The 15,044-nt window shown below is 38.5% G+C and overlaps 3 protein-coding genes across 4 annotated transcripts; 1 reads left to right on the top strand and 2 right to left on the bottom strand.

Annotated features, from left to right (window-relative positions):
• Positions 1-4,073, bottom strand: tradd (tnfrsf1a-associated via death domain). The gene is made up of 6 exons (XM_079866542.1): positions 3,962-4,073; positions 3,435-3,482; positions 3,189-3,342; positions 2,761-3,041; positions 701-827; positions 1-548 (listed from the first exon to the last, which is right to left on the bottom strand). Exons 2-6 carry the CDS (start codon positions 3,453-3,455, stop codon positions 250-252), a joined length of 882 nt encoding a protein of 293 aa, XP_079722668.1. The 5' UTR covers positions 3,456-3,482; positions 3,962-4,073; the 3' UTR covers positions 1-249.
• Positions 3,643-7,343, top strand: fbxl8 (F-box and leucine-rich repeat protein 8). 2 transcript variants are annotated; one of them, XM_079866539.1, is made up of 3 exons: positions 3,643-3,714; positions 4,410-4,492; positions 5,136-7,343. In XM_079866539.1, the coding sequence occupies exons 1-3, from the start codon at positions 3,694-3,696 to the stop codon at positions 6,100-6,102; spliced, it is 1,071 nt and encodes a 356-aa protein (XP_079722665.1). In that variant the 5' UTR covers positions 3,643-3,693; the 3' UTR covers positions 6,103-7,343. The 2 variants fall into 2 exon arrangements, with proteins under 2 accessions (XP_079722665.1, XP_079722666.1); XM_079866540.1 differs by lacking the exon at positions 3,643-3,714 and having other exon boundaries at positions 4,190-4,492.
• A 228-nt stretch (positions 7,344-7,571) lies between these two features.
• Positions 7,572-14,860, bottom strand: ogfod1 (2-oxoglutarate and iron-dependent oxygenase domain containing 1). Its single transcript, XM_079866538.1, has 13 exons — positions 14,630-14,860; positions 14,324-14,469; positions 14,204-14,250; positions 14,024-14,124; positions 13,803-13,919; positions 13,194-13,285; positions 12,936-13,064; positions 12,705-12,818; positions 8,908-8,987; positions 8,526-8,776; positions 8,328-8,444; positions 8,117-8,175; positions 7,572-7,997 (listed from the first exon to the last, which is right to left on the bottom strand). The coding sequence occupies exons 1-13, from the start codon at positions 14,784-14,786 to the stop codon at positions 7,839-7,841; spliced, it is 1,569 nt and encodes a 522-aa protein (XP_079722664.1). The 5' UTR covers positions 14,787-14,860; the 3' UTR covers positions 7,572-7,838.
• Positions 14,861-15,044: the final 184 nt, after the last annotated feature.

The raw sequence follows: 15,044 nt of genomic DNA, 5'->3' as shown, positions 1-15,044 counted from the left end.
GAGGACAAATCTGGAAACATGCATGAAATATGCATGAAAAACCCTTTATTTAAAATGCATTTCATTTTGAGCAGATGACAGGTGATTGTGAAACAATTTCAAGTAGGAGACAGATAGAAATGATAAGGTCATGATGAAAAAATTTTCACAAAAATGAGAGTGCACACTCTTCAAATGTAGCTATATATCTTGTTAACAGTCACACGTACAAAAACAACACGCACGCCATTCATTCATTCTCTTACAGTCTCAATCTCGTGGCTGAATGCCCAACATGATCTCTGCCATGCTGGTCAATTTGGTCTCCTCTAGTGCACTGATAAGACGGCTCAGTTTGGCACTCCTGCCCTCTGACTGGATGAAACGTCCAAGCAGCTGATAGGCCTGTTCATAAAGCCCTTCCCTCTCGTACTCATAGGCCAGATTGTCGATAGCAGGGCCTTTTAAGGCACGGCAGTTCTTTTGTAAAGCCCGTCCCACTCGTTTCCAATCCCGTCCCACATGAGCTGCAAACCGTTGCTGGTCTGCTGAAGTCAAAGGCCTATCATCTAAGATAGGGATGGAGGAGAAAAAAATATTTCAAACATTTTGAACGTGAAAACTAAACTGTGCTCATAGAAATACAAATGTACATTTTTTAAACAAAAGCTATACACTGATGTAATGCATCATCACATACATTTAAATACTTCAAACTCACCGAAAACTCTTTTCTGAAACAGAAAGCAGTTCCTGGGCAGCTCCTGCGTTGGTTGACTGGGAGGACCGTAGCTGTTCTGCAGCTGCTGCTCCAACTGTGTGACCTCATCATCTCGCAAACGCACAGGCTACAAAACATCATCTGTCAATTCAACTAAAAGCACAGTATTCAAAAACATTTCTGAACCATGGAAGGTAAGGCTCCCCCAGCAGCTGTTTAGTTCAATTTAACTTAATTCCACTGGGGGCTTTACAATAAAGAGATATTTCATCAGAGCAAGACTGATACTTCAGACTGGTTCAGATACCACCATACGTCTGCTGAAGAAAAAAGATGTTTGCAGACACAAAGTCCATGATGGTATCAGGACAGAGAAGGACGGCTTTATAGAGCAATACATTTAATATTCTACAATGTTATTGATTTGACTGCACTGACACTATCGGATGAGAACTGGACTGAGCTGGATGATGACATCATATATTTACAGAGGAACTGAACTCATTCCATAAGTGATGAACTTTACACAGTTATTGAACTGAATCAACACTGAACTGATTTCAACTGAACAATGGCACTATTGTCTTTCTAGAGCTGCTTTACAGCAGAACTGAATTCTGTTTGCATCACTGATCATTATTCACCTGTTTAATACTGTAACGCTGCTTTGAAAACAAACTGTATGTGCGATATAAATAAAGCTGACTTGACAATACAAGCAGTCAGAGGCCTTTTGCTTAAACCCCTGATGTTAGACCTGCTAGTTTGGGCACAAGATGGCTCATGAGAAGTCAATTCAGGATTCAGTGGTGTGCATTTTATTTTAGTCTCATTTGTTTGTTTTTTCAGCAACAAACTCTGAAATCTCAGTCCGGCAACAAGCATTTCTGATTTTACATTAGTGAAATGTAAAACAGGGAATGAAAAGGTTTGACAAAACCCTTGTGAATAATTAGCCAAATGTTTACTTGCAGACGAGCCTGAAAAAATTAAATCAAAGAGCTTCACATCTCCAACAATTTAAATACTAAATCTGAATCATAGTTATGTTCTGACAGGGTTGTAGACAGGAGAAAAACAGGCTGAATGCAAATTATAAAAATGCAACCGCATAATTGTAGATAGATTGACAGTATCGAAAAATAAATGTGCTTATCGACATTTAAAAATAAGAGAATGCTTCCCATGCCTTTTGTTGTTGACATCAAGTCCAGCAAGTGAATCCAATTAAACTATACAGCACAAATTAAGCTTGACAGTTGTGACATCCGCTTATCCTCAAAAACACTGCAGTGAAGAACATTTAACCATCAATTTAGAAGGCAACTATTTTACTAACTTTTTTTTCAAACAAATTTACAAATTTTTTCTATTCATTTCAACCTATATGTTTGTTGTATTAATGTTAAGAATACATTTCAGTGTTTGATTGCATGTCAGTCTGGTTTTGTGTTGAAATGTCCAGCTGAGAATCACTGCACCAAAATCTTTTTAGTTGTTTTCACTGTCATTGAAACATAAGATTACAATACTGTTACTTGTAACAATTTAAATTGTTTAACTTGCTGACACTACACAGTTGTTTCCAACACCACATTTACCACACAACCACAGTAAACTGGTTTAAGAACAGTACATACGTTTTAACATTCACATATGTTAATTAGTATAGAAAACGTGACATGGAGGCAGTGGTTTGAAACATGCTTATATGACCAAATCAACTTATCTTCGATCTATGAACCTGTAGTTTCTTCTCAGAGCTGAAAATGTCAAGAACATGCTCAATTAACATTTCTTATGTGCTGTCCTTATTGAAGCAGTGAATTATAGCAATATCAGAGGCCAATAACTCAATTCATATTTCTTAAGTGCTGTCCTTATTGAAGTTGTGAATTATAGCAATATCAGAGGCTCATAAAGCCCCATCAGTGAGACTGTCAGTGTTTGCACTGAAGAATAAAGTGCATTTTAATATTGTGAATATTTGACGCAGAATGGAAGATGCACATGCAAGTTTCGTGCAATTAGCTGCTCACAAAGCAAACATACACACGTACCTGTGATTGGCGTATGTGATCCAGACAGATCTCTAGGTCTTGAAGGTTTTGGTCCAGTGTATGTATTCCTGCCTTGAGCTGTGTTTCCATGACAACCCCATCAAGAAGAGTAAGAAGACGTGAGGCATGCTGGGACAGAAACTGAGCGAGTGAACCACATGCATAGCTCTCCAGGAATCGCTGACAGGGAGGCACAGACATGAATTTAAGTTCCACCCCAAGGAAGGGATCAGCATCGTGCAGTTTTAGGATTTCGTACCCCTCCAGTCCACCAACAGAATCTGGATCAAAGACAATTAGAATTGTATCATTTGCAACCCAAATACGTTGTTAAATCTACTGTATACACAAAACGCCATACTCTTTTAATTCCGTTATAATTTGACTAACTTGATATGCACTTGGTGGCCACTACTATCAACTCTTACCTGTAAGGGTGAGTTTAATAACCTTGAACACACCAAATTTCCCTTGTTCGTTTTTGTAAAGCGATAGAAGGTTGTGTTCTGGACTGCTACACCCCAGGAAGAGTACAGCACACCCTGAAAATTCACGATCATTGGTGTTGCTGTCATTTAACCTCTGCAGATGAAGATGAAGATGAAATCATTCACACACATTGTTAATTTACATACAACAACAACTGGACAGACACAAAATTAAACACAATGTACCTTAGTGTCTATACTGTCCATCTTCTGATCAAACTCTTGTCTCAAGTCCTGTGAATGTGAACAAACAAATCAGTTTGTAAAACACACACAGAAAGAAACTGTGAAAACAAAGCAGAACTCCTTGTAGATCTAATAAGACTAGCATAAAAAAAAACATTATTTTGTGTTTCCAGCATGTAACCACTTCCTTATAAGGTTGCGAGCTTGATGGTCGACACTGTTAAATAAATGGGGTCAGACGTTGGTGATTGCTACAGAAATGCGATGCACATGTTTACAGGTAATGTGATGCGTCACATTACAACAAACTTTTAATTATTATTTGAAAAAAAAATTAACATTTTTGAGAGGTCAGTGGATAAAACCTATACAAAAGCTCGCTCGCACGTCTCGTGGCTTTTATTTTTTTATACATTTTACTGTTCACGTGAACAAAAGTTTAACATAACACAACCCTGCTTACCTCCACTTCACATAATAGCGAATATAAAACCTGCGCTTTGTTATATACATTACATTTTACTTACACAGCGATTTGGTGAACTTTGTCTGAAAGGTAAGGAAGTCTAAACAGGCCTGTAAACATACACGAAGGAAACTTTCGAGGTGTCGATGCACTATCTTGGCCGCTACTAAGACACACCCACTAAAATATGCAAGGATCTGATTGGCTAAATGTCTCGCACATTCTATGGTGATTGGCTAAAAGCTCGAAATCTGTGTCCACCGCCGTGTTTAACAACGGAACTCGTGACGCAGGAGGAAGTACAGAAGTTTGAGAACGTTTTTTTTTTTTTTTTGCAGTCTGACAGACATGCATGCAGACAGACAGCAGAATCATCTGAGGTGCTTCTTGTTATGATATCAGATAACCTTTTTGTAAGCGTATTTTAACTGGCGGCTGACTGGGCTCTATTGGGAATGGATCTGCCAGAAGAGGTCCTTGCACATATTTTTTCTTTCCTGCCTTTACAGGACAAATGCAACGCATTTACTGTTTGTAAGGCTTGGTCTAATATCATGACACATCCAAGCTCATGGAAAGATACTGAAGTCAGGTAAGAATCCATGAGATACAAGCAAAATCCTCCTAGAGAAACATTTTATTACCAAGATGTTGCACTTTTGTATATTGAGAAACGTAGTGAAGATCTTAATTATATTGCAAGTATCAACTTTGTCTCATGTTTCTCCTAAGAATTGTCAGGAGAAATAATAATACATACAGAGTTGACTTTATAACTAGAAAGACAACCCTAAATTATAAATCTAATTTGATGAGAAATGTTTGAATTTATATTAATTTCTTACTTTTGGTTGTAGACTGATATCTTGGCAAATCAGAGCACAGTGTTGAGATCTGATGAAATTGTTGGAAACTAATGTGAGATTTCTGAGGTGTGAGAACATTTGAGAAGCAGGTGTCTCAATTTCTCATAATAATCTCCTCTGCTGTCGAATCGAGATCTCTTGTGATTTTTTTCATTCTCTGTGCCCTCATATTTGACCAAAGGTTATATGCTGATAAAAGCATATTATGTCATTAGTGAAGACTTTGTGCCATACACGACTATATTGTCATAGAATTTTGTCACATAAACTGCAACAACACAAACTTATTGTAATAATAACAAAAAAATAAACGGCATTAAGAGATAATACTTGCCGTGCTTTGTTTTACATATTTTATCTCTGTCTTAGGTGTGAATCAGGAACCAGTGTCCCTGAAAGATATTCTGCTCTTCTGTCACTGGTCAGAAATTTGAAACTGATAATGAGTCTGACCGATCCAGCCAATCGCAAAACAGCACTGTGGGTGCTGCGGCAGGCGATTGCCAGGGGTGATGGGCGGTTGCAAGGACTTTCCATCTCTTGTGTGGGGAACACACCCCTCTTTTATGCTGGTCAGGACCTGCAGCAAGGCTTAGTGGACATACTGACGAATGGGTCGTCCCTAACCCTGCTTGACCTAAAGGGTGTGCCCTTCACCCTCAGCGACTCCTTCGTCAGGAGCGTTGCCATGCTTTGCCCTGCTCTGCGAAGTCTTTATGTCAACAATCATTCTTTGGTGTGTGGCGTCAACGCGGAGACCCTAAGGCAAGTGCTGAAGTCCTGCCGGTCACTCAATATTCTTGGAGTTTTTCAGGCTAGTCTATCACAAGACGTCTTTAAAGATCTCATGTTGCCAGAACGACCAGCATTAAAGAAACTAGAGCTCCGTTGCGAACGCTCACTCAAATACACCCTGCCTCTCTGTGACCAGATATGGTTAGAGTTAAAACTGAGACACCCAGGTCTCTGGGTGGAACTTGAGCTGGACCACACCCTACCCGAATTGCACGTCCCAGGGGTACTGCAGCCCAGCATCCCTGTTCGATGTCTTCGGCTGCTTACTTGGACATTGCTGTTGAATGAGGTTCGGATAGTCGGGCAGAGCTACGCAACCACGCTAGAGTTTCTGGAGCTGCAGACGACTGCGTCTTCTGAACTAAACTATGTGTTGATAGCTTTAGCAAAGCAATGCATCAAGCTCCAAGAGGTTCACTGTTATTGTGTGGTCTCACAAGAAGTGATCACAGCATTCATCACAAACTGTCCAAATCTCTACAGATACACACTCAAAACACACAAAGAGCCTCACCCCTGGACCTGTACAAAACTAAAGTAATGCTCTCAAGGACTCTTTGCACATGATTAGATAATGTAATTCACACACTAAGCACTATGTACTCTACTGGTTTGAGTATGATTTTTACAAGGTTCTTTTGTCAAAAGTATAATACCAAAAATATAATAATTCTGTCATAATTTACTCATTGCATTTTCAATTAAAATGCACTCAAATATAACTTATGAAATTGTTTGTCTTAAAATAATAAAAAAGAACCAATTTGCTTACCACAGCTATGCGGATGACACACAGATCTACTTAGCCCTATCGCCTAATGATTACAGCCCCATTGACTCCCTGTGCCAATGCATTGATGAAGTCAACAGTTGGATGTGCCAAAACTTTCTTCAGTTAAACAAAGACAAAACTGAAGTCATTGCGTTTGGAAACAAAGATGAAGTTCTCAAGGTGAACGCATACCTTCACTCTAGGGGTCAAACAACTAAAAATCAAGTCAGGAATCTTGGTGTGACTCTAGAGTCAGACCTTAGTTTCAGTAGTCGTGTCAAAGCAATAACTAAATCAGCATACGATCACCTGAAAAATATTTCAATAATTAGATGCTTTGTTTCCAGTCAAGACTTAGAGAAACTTGTTCATGCTTTCATCACCAGCAGGGTGGATTATTGTAATGGACTCCTCACTGGCCTTCCCAAAAAGACCATAAGACAGTTGCAGCTCATACAGAACGCTGCCGCAAGGATGCTGAGCAGAACCAGAAAATATGAACATATCACACCAGTCCTCAGGTCTTTACACTGGCTCCCAGTTACATTTAGGATTGATTTTAAAGTATTATTACTGGTATATAAATCATTCAATGGCCCAGGACCTCAATACATTGCAGATATGCTCACTGAATATAAACCGAACAGATCACTCAGATCATTAGGATCATATCAGCTAGAAATACCAAGGGTTCACTCAAAGCAAGGAGAGTCTGCTTTTAGCTACTATGCCTGAGCTTCCAGAAGAGATCAGATGTGCTCCTACAGTAGTCACATTCAAATCCAGACTCAAAACACGTTTAGCTGTGCATTTACTGAATGAGCACTGTGCCACTGTTCATCCGACTGTTTGTACTGTATTTTATTTGATTTTTTATTCTAAACTGTTTTAATTATTCTTATTTCTTTTGATTATTTGAATTTCTTCTATGTAAAGCACTTTGAATTACCATTGTGTATGAAATGTGTTATATAAATAAACTTGCCTTGCCTTAAAAGGATATTACACCCAAAAATATAATAATTCTGTCATCATTTACTCACCCTCATGTCATTCCAAACTTGTACACACAAAAGAAGATATTTTGACATTGAAGCCCGTTGACTTCACATGTATGGACCCTATCTCTAAATTGGAAAAGAATGAAAAAGGAAACGGTCACTAATGTTTTTAGACTTTTGGAACTCGCTCGTTATAGTTATGGTATAACAAAATGGGCACAATCAAATGAACGCAAATGTCATTATTCAAATGTTTTTTATTAAACATTTATTGACTCTTTCAACAACTAACTGATTACATTTCATTTTGAGCATCAAATGTAACAGAATTTTTGTAGTTGGGATTGAAATACTTGCACATTCAAAAATGAATGTGCCTCTTGAATACCAAACTCATGTCTGTGTATATTGAACTCAAATTGATCTGAAATGTATAGCCAATGCACTTTGCTTTCACAACTCACATACAATCAGTCAGCCAGTCAAACATCCGATTTTCTCTCATCATTCATAGTAGTTAAAAGAGAAGTCATAGAAAGCTGTGGTATTCTGGGAAGAAAGGTGGCTGGAGCTGTTGTTATTGATATGCTTGATGAACTTGAGGGTGTCTTTGTCTCTGTATACCAGAGCGAGGGAGTTATCTTCAGGATACACTGTGAGGAGCTAAAGAAAAAACAGTGTCAACAGAATAAATAATCTGCACTAGTCCTGCTGGATCTGCATAAATTATAATAACAAATTGCTCAAATGAAAACAAACTGACATTGTGTGACAACACTTACCTCCTCATCTTCATCATGTGCAATATAGGACGTATATCCCCCAAACTCCGACTTCCACCCTGAAAAAACAGACTGATTTCTGATTCATGCTCTTGCACTTTTTTTTACTTCAGTCTTTTTAATACAATTCTGATCTCAATCACAGCTGAATCATACTGAAGACACTAATCAACTAATAGTAAAGACGCACATACATGTCAAGATTACGTACCTGCACAGCCCATGTGAAGCTGCAGATCCAATGCATACTCTCTTTTGACACAGTCATGTAACAATGTATAGTCCCCATGTGCCCAGTGACGCAGTTCTCCTACACAAGTAGGCGGTCCTGCATGAATACAACACATGTAAATCACTGTAGATGTATAAATTGATCTTTGCAGAAACAACACATGCACACGCTGATCACCTTTGTCTTTCTTCTCAGCTGACGAAGCATCGGCATCAGCACTGGAACCCCCTGCTTGTGTATTTTCCTCTGCATCTCTGTTTTCTGTGTCACTCTTTCCATCTTCGCTCTCATCCTCGTTGATGCACAGATAGTGTAGACTGAGGCCGGTCAGGTTGGATAAGAGGATGAAGAACGGCTCAGAGGAGAGGAGTTCCCAGCACTCCTGTACACAAGTTGGGAAGCTCTGCATATCAGCACAGCCATAACACCTAAACACAGTGACAGTCATTAGTACACAGGCATATAAACAAATCACATGACACTTACCACCAGAAAATAAAACATGTAGAGACAGGAAGAAATTAATAATTGAAATATTATCACAACTTTAACATCTCACCTCTTATTGGGCCGTCCCCTCCTCTCCCACTGGATTTCAGACGACTGCAATGCACTGCGCACCTGCCTCAGTTTCTCCTCCTGAATTAAGGATATTAGCATTATAGATGCATGCAAGTGCGTGGAAATATGTAACAGTTTCCGACAGATATTCATTAATATGAACAGAGTTTACTATAAGATTCAATTTGCTTTCATTAGTTGATGCCTTTAGTGTCTTAAACTAACAATAAACAACAACATTTACTAATCTAGATTCATGTTCATACTTGTATAATTTATATAAACTAGTGCAAAATGCCATTGCAAAATCAGTTTTTGAGTGTGTTTTTAGTAATTGTTGGTTTGGTGTGTTTGAGTGCTCATTGTTACAATTACACAGCAAAAGTTCAGTGACATTTTTATTTGTGCATGGTAGAAAGCACAAAGTGAACTCCGAGAAAACGCTATGCTTGAGCAAACAGTTTGTGAATGGGCTACTACAAATGATGCCCGTGAAAGAGACTGTGAACGCATATGTTTAGTTGGTGAATAGCATAGGCTACTATTACACAGTAGCGATAACGTTAAGCACACCAGAATGAAATATAATATTCAGAAGTAAACAGCATAGCTGACTTATAGATTCAGTTTACATCCACAAAATCACAAATGAATAAGCGTGTCGATTCAGGGAGCAGTGCAAAGTGCCCGTGCAAAATCAGTTTTTGTGAGGTGATCGCAGTCAAAAAAGTTCAGGAGATTTTTCTTAGCGATGGCTGATTTCAACAGTTTCAATACGATAAAAAATAACTTTTATATTGATTCAGTGGATTAATTGCATTTTGAAAAAAAAGTGTCATGAATTTATTGCATTTTTGGGAAAAAATAATCTTTTTATAATAAATCTTTGAAAATCAAAATCTGGATTTGAATTTTTTATGTTATTATAACCTAAAGATGCTATGTGAAAGTTTGAAACAGAAAATAGTGGTTTTCATCTTGCCACTTTCTTGGTAAAGAAAACACATTTTTACTCAAATTAATCAAAATGGATTTATTACGTTTTGGAACCAAACTATAATATTCAGAAGTAAACAGTGTAGCTGACAGAGTGTTTATATCAGAATGTTTATTTTTAAACCACAACCTTCTAAGTGCTTCTTTTAGCGATATATTTACCGATATATTTTGCATTTCTAATCCAAACAACGCCAAACTTGGCACTGCACTTACTCGTGCCCGTAGCGAGACACCTGTCAAGTTTGAAATCCATCGGACTAACGGTTCGAGAGATATACGAATAACAGACAGACAGACATACGTTTCTGTAATTTATAGATAGATAAATGTTAAAGTTGCAATGTAACAGAAGTAGAGGCAGATCCTCTGTATTGTGACGTACATCAGAGTGAAAAATTATAGGGGAAAAAAAAATGAAGGGTGGGGTCTTGGTTCAATCCATTGGTTGTTGATTGGACGGAGGCAGCTCTAAATGCAAGCTTGCGGTCGGTCGTAAGAAAGAGGCGAATTTATTTTTGGACTAAATGATGGAAACCTCGACATGTACAGTGGGGAGAACAAGTATTTGATACACTGCTGATTTCGCAGGTTTTCCCACTTACAAAGCATGTAGAAGTCTGTAATTTTTATCATAGGTACACTGTGAGTGATGGAATCTAAAACAAAAATCCAGAAAATCACATTGTATTAAGTAATTAATTTGCATTTTATTACATGACATAAGTATTTGATACATCAGAAAGCAGAGCTTAATATTTGGTACAGAAACCTTTGTTTGCAATTACAGAGTTCATACGCTTCCTGTAGTTCTTGACCAGGTTTGCACACACTGCAGCAGGGATTTTGGCCCACTCCTCCTTACAGACCTTCTACAGATCCTTCAGGTTTCGGGGCTGTCGCTGGGCAATACGGACTTTCAGCTCCCTCCAAAGATTTTCTATTGGGTTTAGGTCTGGAGACTGGCTAGGTCACTCCAGGACCTTGAGATGCTTCTTACGGAGCCACTCCTTAGTTGCCCTGGCTGTGTGTTTCGGGTCGTTGTCATGCTGGAAGACCCAGCCACGACCCATCTTCAATGCTCTTACTGAGGGAAGGAGGTTGTTGGTCAAAATCTCGCGATACATGGCCCCATCCATCCTCCCCTCAATACGGTGCAGTCGCCCTGTCCCCTTTGCAGAAAAGCATCCCCAAAGAATGATGTTTCCACCTCCATGCTTCACGGTTGGGATGGTGTTCTTGGGGTTGTACTCATCCTTCTTCTTCCAAACACGGTGAGTGGAGTTTAGACCAAAAAGCTCTATTTTTGTCTCATCAGACCACATGACCTTCTCTCATTCCTCCTCTGGATCATCCAGATGGTCATTGGCAAACTTCAGACGGGCCTTGACATGCACTGGCTTGAGCAGGGGGACCTTGTGTGCGCTGCAGGATTTTAATCCATGACGGCATAGTGGTCATTGACCAGGTCCTGCCGTGTAGTTCTGGGCTGATCCTTCACCTTCCTCATGATCATTGATGCCCCACGAGGTGAGATCTTGCATGGTGCCCCAGACCGAGGGAGATTGACCGTCATCTTGAACTTCTTCCATTTTCTAATAATTGCGCCAACAGTTGTTGCCTTCTCACCAAGCTGCTTGCCTATTGTCCTGTAGCCCATCCCAGCCTTGTGCAGGTCTACAATTTTATCCCTGATGTACTTACACAGCTCTCTGGTCTTGGCCATTGTGGAGAGGTTGGAGTCTGTTTGATTGAGTGTGTGGACAGGTGTCTTTTATACAGGTAATGAGTTCAAACAGGTGCAGTTAATACAGGTAATGAGTGGAGAACAGGAGGGCTTCTTAAAGAAAAACTAACAGGTCTGTGAGAGCCGGAATTCTTACTGGTTGGTAGGTGATCAAATACTTATGTCATGCAATAAAATGCTAATTAATTATTTAAAAAATATACAATGTGATTTTCTGGATTTTTGTTTTAGATTCCGTCTCTCACAGTTGAAGTGTACCTATGATAAAAATTACAGACTTCTACATGCTTTGTAAGTAGGAAAACCTGCAAAATCGGCAGCGTATCAAATACTTGTTCTCCCCACTGTATGTGGAATTTAGACATTTTTATTAAAAATGATGGTCAAATTTTTTGAAAAAAATTAAACGGATGTATGGATGAATAACTCACCATAAGATCAATAACATGCATTTAGAAAATAGATGAATTTCCATTTCATGTTGACAAAAAAAAAAAAAGTAACATTAACTTAAATTTAAAAATGCTAATGTTAACAACTTGAACTCAAATTGTGAAGTGTTACCATTAACGGATAAGAAAAATAGTAGCATTTTCATTGTAATTTAGATCCATCTCTATTGGTATTGTCCATATGGCACAATATAAGAATATTCTTCCATGCAGTGTCTGCAAATGTGACTCTTACATGTGCACAATTATAAATAAATAACTTAAACACTTAATTATTTAAAACTTACTTGCCTACATGCCTCTAGTGGGATGTCACTAAAATTCACATCTACAGGAATTTCTCATTTCCATCAATTATACATAGACCTCCACAACAGCACAGACAAAAAGGGTCTTATAAAAGCCTCTTCTGTCACAGTTTATTTAAAAGTGTATATATATATATATACACACATACACAAACACACAATTCCTAACCATGTACCAGTGCATAGCCATTCACTGATGTACATTTGTATGTGTACTACTGTTCATTGAATATAATTGAACATTTTTGTGTAATTAATAATTATGATGATGATGATGATGATGATGACTAACCTGTAAGAAACTAGGCAAGCAAATCTCTGAATTATCTTCGAATTCCTGCTGTACCCGAGCCTGATAGCGTGGATCCAGGTACATCTCATTCACCCACTCAAATAGCAAACTCTCCTATAATACATAAACACAATGTGCTTCAGACAGAGGAAATATAAGTGGAGTGAGTGAGTCTTGGTCATTTGGCCATGTCACACAACAAAAACACACTGTCACGCTAACTTGACTTACATCTCTGGGGATATGAGTATGACGGGGAACTGGGGGTTCAATGTAGCGTGAGGGCCTTGGAAGGGAAGGGCCATGAAACCATCCACTCAGAGATAAACGGCACTTCTCCTCAGAAAGAACCTCTGCCACCTAAGCTTGCAGATAATTTCATTAAAAAAATAATTTATGTAAATCATTTATGAATGGACATTCAATCAAAATATGAATAAATACTATAATAGTATAACAAAAAAACTAAATTAACATGGTTCTGCTTACCTGATGGAAGGAGATGGGGGACACTTCAAAAAACACCAGAGAGTTCCAGCAAGGAAGCAGAGACTTGACAACAGTCACTGGCTGACAGTGTTCTGTGAAACATACAGAATAATAATTAGTAAACAAACAAACAATTAACTAAATTGACATTGTCCCCATGCATGATTATGCAATATTTTAAGCTGAATAATACACATTTTTTTTACTGCAAAACATTCTTACTCAGAATTACAAATATCAAAAAATTAAATCAAGATCCATTTACTTGAGAAGCAAAATGACTATTTTCTGAAAAGATCAAAATTAAGTGAGTTTATGCTTAAAATAAGAAGAAAAAAAATCTATCTGCAGGTAGTGGGGTCAGAAAAATAAACTAGAAACTAGGAAAATAGTTTTTTTCTTCTCGTTTTAAGCATAAACTCACCTGATTTTGATCAGTTTGATCTAATTTTTTAAGTCATTTTTCTTCTCAAGGAATTATGTCTTGATTTAAGAATCTTTAGATATTTCTACTGGAAAACAAGACAAAAAACTGAGTAAGAAAATGATTTTTTATGCAGTGTGGGGGCTAAAATGACACTATTTTTGCTTCTTTTTTTAATCACACACCATCAGTGCTGAACAGGTCCAGTGTCCCTCCATCGTTCACGTCCCAGGGAGGAACAAGATAGAGGATAAATGCAACTCTTCGTCCCTCCAGCTCATCATCGTGACACAGCAAAACATCTGCAAAAAGAGCAGGGAGGGACAGAGATGTCAAGAAACCCAGCTGCACATCATCTCCACGTCTACACCCCAGTGATTGGTTGAGAAGTTGTTAGATGGTTTACCCGTATGCTCGTACTTGGCACAGGACATATCAACAGTCGCCTCCAGATCCACTTGCAGCACCTCCGACAACCACTCACGAAACTCCCCAAAAATCACAGACCTGAGATCCCAACAAACAACACATGAGTACAATTCTTACAGAAACTCTTACACAGAAGCTCACTTGAACTCTGACGCACCTTATTTGCGAGACATGATGTTCTTTTCTCTCTTTCAGATCATCTGACTGCAGAAGAAACAGACTTCAGTACTTGACCATCAGCTTCTTTACAAAATATAAGTATGATTCAGACTGATACCTGTTGAAACTTGTACAAGTCATTTGACTTGCTGTTGAAATTCAGCTGCAGAAGCTCTGCCCGCAGACTCTCCACAAAGCTCTCATTCTGCAGGAAATGAGTGATCTGACAGTGAGGGAAGGGCTCACAATCCAGGTGGATATTACCTGGACAGAGACCAGAGAAAGGAGGGATTCACAGACATGACACATAGACAAACCAGTTTGCTTTACCTCTAAAAAGCAAATGGATTCTGTTCACAGTAACTATATAAATGACTGTTGAAGTAATGTAAGTTCAATGTGTCACGTGGGTGGGCATACATACCATTAGAGTAGCTCTCTTTCCTCTGCCATGCGTCTGTCATGCATTTCTGGACAGCGTGATCCTTCATATCCGAGTTAATTACCGCCAGTTCACCTCGTTTCTCTTTCTTATTCTTTTTACCCGTTTCGGAATCATTCTGTCGTTTTTTAGGTGACATGACAAGACCATGAGGAAAATAAACACAGGGGGACTTTTGTTTTCTTTTCCTTTGCTCTTCTTCGTGCGGATTCAGTCAGAGACGCTTTTGGGTCGTTACTGCCCCTCAGGTCAGCTGTGGAACAGGGTCCTCTGGAATTATCATGTCCAAAAAACGATCTATGTATACAAGTTTTTCGTTTTTAATACCGTTGACTACCAAAAATTGTATTCAATGTTCATTCATATCTTTATAACAATGAAAACACTTAAAAATAAG

The sequence above is a fragment of the Squalius cephalus genome (assembly GCF_949319135.1).
Source record: "Squalius cephalus genome assembly, chromosome: 3".
NCBI classification, from domain to species: Eukaryota; Metazoa; Chordata; class Actinopteri; order Cypriniformes; family Leuciscidae; genus Squalius; species Squalius cephalus.
This window is presented reverse-complemented; position numbering and strand designations above follow the sequence as displayed.

What these genes read in the sequence shown, in the direction of transcription:
- tradd (XM_079866542.1), bottom strand. Translation starts at nt 3,455, where the DNA reads ATGGACAGTATAGACACTAAG. An exon ending in TATTAAACTCACCCTTACAG is followed by an intron (nt 3,042 to 3,188) that starts GTAAGAGTTGAT and finishes TCTTTGATCCAG; the next exon opens with ATTCTGTTGGTGGACTGGAG. An exon ending in ATCACATACGCCAATCACAG is followed by an intron (nt 828 to 2,760) that starts GTACGTGTGTAT and finishes GATGTTTTGTAG; the next exon opens with CCTGTGCGTTTGCGAGATGA.
- fbxl8 (XM_079866540.1), top strand. Translation starts at nt 4,356, where the DNA reads ATGGATCTGCCAGAAGAGGTCCTTGCACATATTTTTTCTTTCCTGCCT. An exon ending in TGGAAAGATACTGAAGTCAG is followed by an intron (nt 4,493 to 5,135) that starts GTAAGAATCCAT and finishes TCTCTGTCTTAG; the next exon opens with GTGTGAATCAGGAACCAGTG.
- ogfod1 (XM_079866538.1), bottom strand. Translation starts at nt 14,786, where the DNA reads ATGTCACCTAAAAAACGACAGAATGATTCCGAAACGGGTAAAAAGAAT. An exon ending in TGCCAAGTACGAGCATACGG is followed by an intron (nt 13,920 to 14,023) that starts GTAAACCATCTA and finishes CTCTTTTTGCAG; the next exon opens with ATGTTTTGCTGTGTCACGAT. An exon ending in GCTTGCCTAGTTTCTTACAG is followed by an intron (nt 8,988 to 12,704) that starts GTTAGTCATCAT and finishes TCCTTAATTCAG; the next exon opens with GAGGAGAAACTGAGGCAGGT.